The 10996-nt window shown below is 44.0% G+C and overlaps 1 protein-coding gene across 1 annotated transcript in view; it reads right to left on the bottom strand.

The window, feature by feature from the left end:
• RUNX1 (runt-related transcription factor 1) overlaps positions 1–8205 on the bottom strand; it is a gene marked incomplete at its 5' end in the record, with an annotated part of 66520 nt that extends 58315 nt beyond the window's left edge. The window contains one exon of the mRNA XM_009710557.1: positions 8049–8205. Coding sequence (XP_009708859.1) covers positions 8049–8205 — 157 coding nt within the window. The remainder of the gene's footprint in view (positions 1–8048) is intronic.
• Between the last annotated feature and the right edge of the window lie 2791 nt (positions 8206–10996).

Raw genomic sequence — 10996 nt, 5'->3', positions numbered from 1 at the left:
GGTGCCCAGCAGCAGCCGCCATGGATATCTGAGGGGGCTTCCCCTGCCAAACAGTCCCATGCCCTCCAGGCCACAAGCCCAGCCTCCGGGAAGGAGCATCTCAGCATGGTCAGCTGGCCCTGACCCACAGCCTGAGCTCTCCTCTGCCCCTTCTCCTCAGGGAGGTTTGGCTCGGGAGCTGCTGCTCAGGGTTCACCCACTGAAGGCCTCTCACGGTGGGCCCTGCTGTAAGCGTTAGGGCATTTCCCCAGGGAAGGTCCCTGCTTTGTAGGACGCGCCTCAGATGTACACTTCACTCCTCCCCGAAGGGCACCGTGGCCAGACGGCTGTGGTGGGGTGGCCGTGTCCTCAACGCTGGTGGCCCCAGCTGCTGGAGGTCCTCTGGGAGAGGAGGTCCTTCGGGCAGGGTGGCGGTGGCATGGCTCTCGGGGCTGATGGCTGCGTTTGGGGTGAGGGGAGTGCCTCGTGCCGCTCGCGCTTCTCCAAGGACTGCTTTTGAACTTATGATTTCTTCACCCTCGGGAAGTCCTGTTCTCATCCTTTGCCTAATCGTCAGACCGGGAAAACCTCAGTGTGACGGGTGCTGTGGGTTTTGGCAGATCCTATTCTGCCTTCACTTCACGGTGCCTTGTCCTCCGAACCTAGAAAAAGCCCTTTGAGACCTGGATTTTGTCTCAATCCCTCTCCCTTCTTCCAGCACTGGCTTTCACTTGGGACCAGTCCAAGTCTGGCTACCTCAGTGCTCTGGCACGGTACAGGAGCTGGGAACAAGCCCTCGCCCTACGGAGCGATGAAGATGATGTCCTCTCGGCATGGCTGCAGGCAGAGGCACCAGCTACGGGAACCAGGAAGGGCTGGGTTCACTGGAAGAGCATTGTGCTGCTCTGAATATGAAAGGCAAGGAGCACTTTTATGATCGCCAGAGCCATTTTAGCAAGTGAGAGACTCCCGCCTGCACTGGCTTAAAGCAGGTGAACGCCAAAAGACAACCTGACAAGGATCTTCAGGAGCTAGCTGAGCATGGGAGTGTGCGCTGGGACTGTTTACTCCGAGTTAATTTTCTTAGAGGAAGGACTCCTCCGTGCTGTCATTACACTAATGCAATGCGCATTGATTTCAGAGCTCAGAAGAGGTCTGGGGTCACTCGATGGATATCCATGCAGTCAGTGATGGGGAGATAACACTGCCATTACGAACTTGGAACCCGCCAAGTTCCACCAGAGACAACTTTCAAACGTAGGGTAACCTCTGTGGCCTCAGATACGGACGCGGCTTTCTTAGAGTTGCGGCGCATAAAGTCTAGCCTGTGGAAACTTTGTGGCCTTGCCAAAGCATTTCCTTCAGTTCCTCCCTAAACTTCAGGGAACTGATGTGCATACACACTGCTCCAAGCACCGCCCCACTGAAGAGCTCTTATGGCATCCAGCCTTCAAAGCAGCTGCTTCCCTCCTCCTTGCCTCGGTCTCCAAAACCTCCTCCCTCTCCCCAACGCGTTGCAGGCTCCCTTCCCGCACCACACAGTAGGTAGCTCCCCATCCTCGGAGGGAGCGGTAGGAAAGGGTGGAAGGAATTTAGGATAATTCCCAGCAGCGCACTTTGAGGTCAAAACCTGCTCCTGTGATAAAGCCTCACATAGGAATCCCAACCTGTGCTGAAAGGCAGCAGCTCTCAAAGGGGAGGCATCAATAGAGGAAGGAGGACAAGAGACAGAGATTGATGTGGGACAGAGATGAAGGGAATAAGGTCGATTTGGAGAGGCTGAGAAAGCTGTGTCAAAATACTACAATGGGAAAAACAGGGGAGAAGTAGGATGGGAGCAAAAGAGGTGGAGAGTCACACGGCATTAAGGTAACAGAAAAAGAAATGCCTATTTTTTTTACTGCTGCTAAAGGGTTTTTAGAAGGGAACAGAGGCTGTTTCAGGCTGATGAAGGTTTATGCACATGACTATGCTGGAAAAGACTCTCCTGACGGCAATTGCAAGCCACTGATTTGCAGCATCCTCACTCCTGTTAATCCAAGAGCTGCACGCTGTCGGATAGTGAGCTGAAGTTTACTAGCCAGCCCTGAAGCCAGGGTCCTAATTCATCTCTCAGAACAGTTTTATTTTGATGACAAAATAGCAGCTGTTATTTGAGTTGTAATACAGATTCGCACATATATAGGTACACAGGTACACACAAAAATAACTATTTTTTTTTACCAGAACTTAAGCAGCCTCTGAAGGAGCGCACACTAAAATAAAAGCAAAATAAAAACAAAGCAAAAAAAAAAAAAAAAGCTGGAGGGCAAATAGATCTCTTGAAACTATGTAACCTTTTCATCTAGAGAGGTGCTTTGTTTTCCCTAAGCAGTATCCTGGTAAGGCCCACTCCTTTTATCATGGCAAAAAAGAAAATGCTCAGAGGACAGCATCTGCCTCATCCTCATCGTTAGCGCGAGTCTCAAAAATGTACAAGCAGAGCTCTGCAAAACCAAAAAATAGATTTATTGTTATTGGACTGAGGGCAGTGGTTCAGCACTTGGCATGGCCACTGTTTACAGCAGTAATGCTCCCGGAGACAGGAAGTTCTCCAAATCGCTCTGCCATTATTTTTCTCCTGTTGACGCTTTCTGATCGAGAGTTTTTTCGCCCAGACGAAATTTTAAGTAACCCAGCAGAGAGTGTTTGGGAGCTGGCAAAGCCAGCTGCAGTCATGCTCAGCCTCACGGACCACATGATGTTTTTCGAGTCAAACCCCCGCGCAGAGCCACATCATACGTATCCCTTCTTACACAATCAACAATTCATGCAAACCCGGCTGCACGTAGCGAGTGTGTGCCGAAGACGACTCGGGCGGCACTGGCGTCATGAGAAAGTCTTCTCCCCTTCCCTCCTCCCACCACAGCGTCCCTGCCAAAGGCCAGCACTGAGGCATCCATCGCCTTGAAAGAGCCAGGTTTGCTGATCAATCTAACATCAGCCGGGGTTATTTGGCTTGAAATAGGCATTGGCTCCTCCGTATCAGTGTGGGGAGTCTGCATGCTGAATTATTCCATGGCCACTCGGTTTACACAGAAATCTCAGTTACAATTACTGACACAATGAAGCAACCTTAAGTCACGTAAAAATAAAATTACCGCTTCTGGCCTCTGCCTTTCAGGGAAAAATTCACCACTCAGACCAGACTGGAAGAATAAGAGTCCTGTGACAACCATTGACGCTCTAACGCACAGCTGGGGCAGGACTGGTGAGCAGCACTGCCGGTGCCCGGCTTTCCCACCCCAAGGGCCGTGCCAGCCTTGTCCGCTCCCGGCACGATGGCAGGAGCCGCAGGATGGCTCAAAGGACCTGCCCGCTCCTCTACGGCCAAACCGCCCTCCCACTGGCTGCAGCATCCTTATCAATCCAAAGTATATAAGCGGTTGTTTTTAAACTCTATCACTTGACTCCTTTTTTCAATTTTGATTGCTGTTGGATTTCTTCTATTTTTGTCCTGTCTGGCAAGCGCGGCTCTTTGTTACTCCAGTATCTGATACCGTGTCCCCTGAAGCATTCCAATGGCTTGGACTAGGACCCAGCCGGCTGCTTAATACTGATTTTTATGATCCTGTTGAATAGCATCCTCCTCTGTTTTGCACATACTTTTATAATTTTGAATGTGTTTAAGTAAAAAATAAAACAAATTTCAACAAAGTGCTCAAATAATGCAACCACAAGCTGAAGCTGCACAGAAGGAGCAAAGTTCTGACTTCAGAAGACCAATAAAAATAATTGGACTCAGAATCCAGGCCAGTAATTTCTGAGTTTTAAGTATTTTTAAGATTCCACCTTAAACTGATTTTTCTTCCCCAAAATTATATCCAGAAGGAAGAACCCTGACAGCAGAGACTTCCAATTATACTTGGTAATCTCTCTCTCTCTCATGTTCTCCTACCAGCTACACCCGTGGAAAAGGAGTACTTCTTTGGCTCCGTGGAAGTTGAAAACTATCACAAAACTTATTCATGACTCTAATACCGATAGCTAGTAGGAAATACATACGTAGGCTTAATTTTCAGTCCTTTCCAAGATGTAGTTCTTAAAAAGGCCTTGCTGGAAAGCTATCACGAAGCTCCAGCTCTCAGCTTTAGATTGAGATCTGCAACAAGCCAAGACACTTCCCCATTAGCTACTATTATGATAATCTATTAATAATTTTCATCTGGAAAACATGTTTATTTGTTGGGTTTTTTTTTTAATGTTATGCTCTACAAAGAAGATAGTTACTGGGATTAATGATTCCATGAGGAAAATATGTAATGCTTACTGAGCCACGAAGCTTTCCCTCTCCAAAATAACTATTTATTTTTAATTTTATCCAATGAAGTTCTATGGTGTCAGGCTTTTTGCATCAGATTTATTTCATCATAGTAACCTAAACCGGTTCATTATACATTAAGAAAATAGGGTACTTCGCAGTAGTAGCATTTTGAAGTTGGAAGTGTTTATGAACAGAGAGAGAAAAATAAAGATTAATTTTTTTTTAACCAGGTAATCAGGCAAGGGGAGGCTGAGATTGGCTGAAGTTTTAAACTAGATTTTTCTTTCAGAAATTACTTACTCGGGCTTACAAGCCAGATGGGCAGGTTTTCCCAGTAGCATTCTCAAACTAGGGTGAGGAATAGTAACTCTGGAGCCCAGCCAATTCCAATGTAAATCTGTTTTGTTCAGGAAAGCGAGCCAAATTGCTTTTATACAACATCTCAGTGTTTCGAGTGACCTGCGATATTCTCAGCTCCCATTCTGAGTGTCAAGAAAATAAAGTGCTTTGGTTTTTATTTTTTGGTTTTTTTTGTAATTGTGACCGACAGGCACAGGCAGAGCAACACGGGGCAACCGCTTGCTGTACATACGAAACGAACGCTGAAACGCGGTCTGGTTCTTTAAGCTTTGGCCAATATTTGGTTGGTGCATCTGCTCTGACCGACAGGCAGGATCAGACCCTCAAACGGGGAGAATCAACGCAACTCCCTCGCAGTCAGCGCAGAGCTGCTTATTCATTGAGATGAACCCATGGACAATAGTCTTATGTTTGAAACAGCCATCAAACTGTCTTGCTAGATTTCATTTAAAGCCCAGGGAAGAAAACTTAAACTCTTTATTAAGAATGTCAAGAATGACAATTTCCTGTTCTCTTGGAAGGGAGAGAGTGGTGGCTTGTCATCGGTTTGGCATGGCTTTTAATGGGGATGGTTACACCTGGGCGATAACTGATGCACAAGGAACTGTCACTGGTCAAAGCCCGTCCTTATTCTCCGGCAGGGATTTTAAATCACCTGAGGTACACAAAGAGCGTCCACTCTGACCGTAACCGATGTGAACTTTCAATCACTGCTCACATAATACTCCCAGCGTCGCATTATCTAGTGGTGGCAAACTGAACTTATTCAAACTCAAATATTACACAGCAAACAAAGTTTCGGTTCATTTTCCTCTAGCAAAGTATCAAAGGAAGAAATGCCCTTTGAAGCAGCTACCTTCTGCTTTAGCTTTTATACAAATTCAACAGAACAGCACCTCAGAAATCCCATACCAAATGCAAACAATCCCCACCTTTGGAAAACAATCCCCTGTTCGAGGAGTAAACAAAAGCATACATTAGTCACTCGTATCAAAGATGGGCAGCCAATGGAGGTGATGAGATTTAACCTCGAAGACTGACTAATAGCATGCAGCGTTCCCGAATCACTCCATCGCTTACAGGATCCCGAGCACCTAAATATCACACAACGTACAAGGTTTATGTCTGGGCGCCAGTGACCGGCGACGACCAACCGCTTATAGCACGGGTAAGGGGCTCAAGGCCGCTCCCCGCCAAGCTTTTTTGGTATGAATAGGGGCTGTTCTCTCTCAGCCGCTGGATTTTGACCTTGAAACTCACACAGTTCACTGTTATGATTTCTAGCTTCATTACCGTGGCCAGGAACAGAACTACAGGTTTGTTTTTATTAGCTTCTCCGCCACTTTGCCAGCTATTCATTTGAATCTTCTAAACAGTCATCTCTGAATCATAATGCAAGTTCCATTTACTGAAAAGGTGGTACCTTTAATATAACAAATGAACATGTTTAATGACTGATACTTTTAGACATTACAGCATCTCTCATGTTTTCAGTAAATGGATATAATTTTCTCTGCATTACCCTATTATTATTCTTTGCTAGCATTACGAAGCTACGTTCTCAGCTGCGGGTGTTTTCCACCAAGTGCATTTTGAAAACAGCCCAAACAACACGATTCAAAAGACATCTCCCTTTGTAGCCTCATCTAAAAATGCTGCAGGATACAGAGAGACTGGATTGATATTTTATTCTTAAAATGTATTTACTGCTTGCACCTATGTTTCAACAGGGCCATGCTCTTCCACAATTGCCAACTGTATTTATATTGGAAGAATATGTACAGATGCATTTCACTTCAAAGGCAAATTAAGGCTGTTGTGTATAATCAGAAGAACTTCCTCAGCCTGAAGCCTGACCCATCTCCCATTTAGAATAAAACATTTTGAGAGCGAGCAAGCAGAAGTGGGTCACTTTTGTAACTCTCCCGAAGCACGTTCATAAATCCGTTCCTGTTCGTAAGAACCATGCAGGCAACCACACATCAGGAGATGGCTCAGATGCTCAGACGGGGAGGGGGGGGGGGGGGGGGAAATGCTGAGGAGGGGTCAGCAAGTCCTGAGTACTTGATCCGGTTCAGAGAGACACCATCGCACAAATTGCTCAAAAAGAAACCTACAGAAACCTACTTAAGTGCAGCAGACACTACCGTCTTGATTTGTGAGTGTGACAGCACTTAATAATCCAGACTTAATCGTCCTTAAATGACACCGCTGTGTCTGGAACACCGTAACGTTACGTTCCGATTTTACTTAAAGATACGAATGAAACAGAAGGAAAATACATAAGTAAATACCATATGAAGTCACATGGAAGATGTGGCAGGTTTTCATTCCTGACCTTCGGAGAGACTGATCTTTTCCCCGAGTTTTTTCTGAGCAACAGCTTCTCTTCTGTGGGTTTGACTGAACCCCCTGACCCAGGCAAAGGGACTCCCCTCACAGCAACAAGGGCAGTAATGCAAGGGCAGTGCTTAAAATAATCTTGTAATAGAAAGGTAAATGTGATTGTTTGGAATTTATGAGGTTTAAGATCATGGATCAGAGCCAAAGAGTGAAGTTGCGAAGGGTCCTTCTGTTGATTTTATGGGCTTTTGGATCAGGCTTTCTACACCTACCCGCTCACATGCGACGTGAGCACACGTGCCAGGTACTATTTGCAGCTTACTAAAAACATTTTTATATAGTTCTAGTCTAAGTCAGCTTCAACTCTTGTTTGTTATTTACGCTCATAAGGCCTTTTTATTTACTTGCTAGTAATTACTGGTTACCACAGAGATACAGCAAGTCAGATACTAAGCTCAACTGTTCTGTTCTGGTCTATCCTATCGATTTTGCAGAAGCACATTAAATAACAGGACTACGGCATACTGTTCTGTGTCTATTTCAGAGAAAGGTAGGTCAGAAAAAGCTCCCTGTGCCTTCATCAGGTCATGATGAACACGGAAAATTTTTAGATCTGTCCAGGAATTACTTGTAATTTTAGGTTGACTCACTCTGTTACAGAGACCAGCTTTTGCAGAGAGTGCCTGGGAGCCCTGAGACGGTCACAACTCTTTACACAAGCTCAAAATTCCCATTTTAAATTGAAAATATGCTATTTAAACTTAAACATGGGTAATATTGTGCTGTTCTGTAAATTTGACAAGGTGGCTTCCATAGTCAAAACGTGACTTGCTGTCTATGTGAATTTTTTTTCTTTTGAATACGATTTCCCTGTTTAAAAATTGAAGTAACACAGAGGACGGGCCAGGAAAAAACAAGAAAAAGCACATAGCCTACGCCAGATCTTGCAGCATTCCCTGCTGCAGTAAACTTGATAGATGCCATCTTCAAATTCCCTCCACGTAACCAGAACTTGACATAACCGGTGAACATGACCAAAGCGTAGCTGAGAACAAACACATACCTCTTCCACTTCTGCCCACGAATCGGAGGTCGTTGAACCTTGCTACTTGGTTTTTCATGGCAGCTGTGGCATTTCTGAGTTCTGCGGAGTAGTTTTCATCATTTCCAGCCATCACCGTTACCAGTGTCCCATCGGGCACGTCTCCCAAGGCCACCACCTACAAAATCAAGAAGAAGCCTCAGCTTCCTTATGCAACGTTTAACTTGGGGCACAGAAGAACAACAAGTAACGTGATAAAATAGGAAAAAGCAGCAATGGCAAAAATCCATGTAGACTAAGAAGCTGTTTGGGGAAAACAGGAATTGCTTTGATTTCTAGTTTGCAGAGCTACAGAAAAGTTTTTACATTGATGCACCTCTGGAATACACAGCATAATGTGTACTCTGACACAAAAAATACATGAAATAAGCTTTCCAAAATATACTTCTGTAATTGTCAATAAATAAATTCAAGTAACAGGAACCGATTCTGGTCTGATTGACATCAGTGGCATTACTTTTAAGCTACAGCAGAGTCAGCACAATGATGGAAATGTAAAATTCAAGAGAAAACAAAACCAAGTCAACCGTCTCATGGATGCAGAGGGTCAGGGTCCTCACAGCTGCACCCGTTCCCTATCTTTTCCTCCCGTCACTCTGAACAGAGCTGCCCCAGCATAAATTCAGAGTAAGTCCATGGAAAAGCAGGCCTCGATCGAATGTTTAATGACAACTTACTGAATAATTTTTTTTTTGTTTCTTTTAGAAGCGTGAAAGCAAATCATTGACTTGAGACCTCACCTGCAACCTGATGGATGGAAATTGTGATCTGAACTAATGAAATCTGCAATCACTCGGACAAAGGATTTTACCTGGTCTGAAATGTTTGCGCTGTAGCTCCTTGGTGCCAGCATCTATCAAACGTTTAGGAACATTTAGCATCTACCGAATACTTAGGAACACAGGATTCGCTGCATTTTTGATCCAATGTGCTGAGAGACATATAGATTTCTAACTTTAAATTTTCTGACTTGTATCTACAATGTTCGGACTGGTTAAACAACAAAAAATTTAATTTTATCTTATCTTCTTGAGCAGGACTGAATTCTCAAAACAGTTTTACCCTGCTACAATCGAATGGATATGTGCTGTGTCTCCTGATTTACTCCAGCAAAAGTAAGAGCTTGAAGTAAGTCCCCGTCATACTTTTTTAGATCCCGTTGCTGTTCCCCCAACTGAGTCTACAGAAGCGACCTCAGGACTACTACCAAAAAAAAAACCAAACAAAAGAGGAAAAAAAAAATCTAGCTAGTTTTTATTTCCTCTTTTACACATTCTAAGAGGAACTAGTCCTGCATCACGTCCTCTGAGTTGCAGCTCGATATTTTTCCTTCTTCTTAGCCCTTTCTCACTCATGTCCACACAGTTACAATTGGCTGAAACTTGTCAAGGCCCGGCCTTATTTCTTTTCGTTTCTAATCACCTTTGCTCGTTCCAAACAGGGTCAGTGGCTCCTTTACTCAACCTGTCTCTGGTGCTTACTCCCAGCCACAGCTACCTCCTATAATACGAGAGGGGTCCGCAGTCTCAGGTATTTCACAGCCTTTCCTTCTATAGGAGACAGCATTTCTCACTTCAGTGCTCTCCCATTTGTCACCGATAACCCTTATTTTCACTTCCACATGCAAAGTTAAAATCACTGTGTCAAAATTCCCTCTCTACGTAGCTATTTCAGCTTCCTCTTTCCCACTCCTCTGCGGCCCAGGCTTTTGGGTTTTTGTTCTCCTCTGCGTGCCGTAATGCGTTTCTGTGGCCTGCGCTACGCTCAGCGTTGCACTTTGCAAATTTCTCTGATCTTGGCAGAAATCAGTCCCTGCTTGAAACATTTAAGCTAAGAAGTCTTCTCCTTGCCCAGCGCTGTGTCATGGGGCACGTTGGCTCACAAGATCAGCAACTGCGAGCCCAACACACTCGCCCAGTTCTTAAAAAGTTACCATAAAACCTTAAGACGTGCACAGATATTAAAGGCACAAGAAAAGGAAAGGGGGTTACCCTCACCTCCCTGGGATGTAAATGTTTGCATGTTCGTTTAAGGAAATACATGCCAGCATTTCAAGGGATGAAAAACCCTCGTGAATCCAGGAGCAGTTGTCTCTCACAGGACAAATATTTTAAATCACCATTTCCGAATGACACTGAAGGTAACCTCAGCAATAAGAAATGTGAAGAAAAACCTCAGAAATAAGTATAGAAATTACATAGCCCAGAAAAGAAACTAGAGTTAAAAGTCGCAGACAATAGAAACAGAAATACAGACATTTACGTTAGAAAAAAGACTAAACAGATAAGCTGGGACTTGCTGACTGGAGTTATCTAGTACTTTGTTGTACTCTTTAGCTCTTAAAAATATGTATTTCCAGAGAAGTGAGAGGGGTATCGGAGTTGCAACGCTGCTGGGTATCTAAATTACCTACTTCTGCCACATCAATCAAACAAAATTGGCCTTTTAAATGGAGATTTAGATTCTTTCTTAAGAGCGTTCGGACAATGAATCTATATGCCATCTTATTAGAGTTATTATGTATTATTTTCTAAGTTTCTCAGAATCGTTCTTTATCTTAGGGAAATTATAATTTTGGTTTGAAATAATATCCTGATCCTAAAGATCAAACATCACGAATGAATTTTTCTAAGGAAACATGAAGAGAAAACTCTCTGTCTCTCTATTGATGCAACGGTTGTTAGCAAATAGTTGATAAAACTCAGAGCTTTTTTTGTCAGATACAAATAAGATATTGGCAGCATAGGAATGAGCTGAACTGAATTTTCAAGTTCCTAGCCCAAAATGATCTAAAAAATGACATCTTTTAAAAACGCTCTTGCGAATATTCAATATTTAGTAGAAAACTAAGGAGATGATTTTGTACGTGGCAAACTATTTCAGGACTCATTTCTCAGTGGTCCACGGCG

Source organism: Cariama cristata, unplaced genomic scaffold (assembly GCF_000690535.1).
Source record: "Cariama cristata isolate BGI_N322 unplaced genomic scaffold, ASM69053v1 scaffold37381, whole genome shotgun sequence".
NCBI classification, from domain to species: domain Eukaryota; kingdom Metazoa; phylum Chordata; class Aves; order Cariamiformes; family Cariamidae; genus Cariama; species Cariama cristata.
Note: the sequence above shows the minus strand (reverse complement) of the source record. Positions and strands in the feature narration are given on the sequence as shown.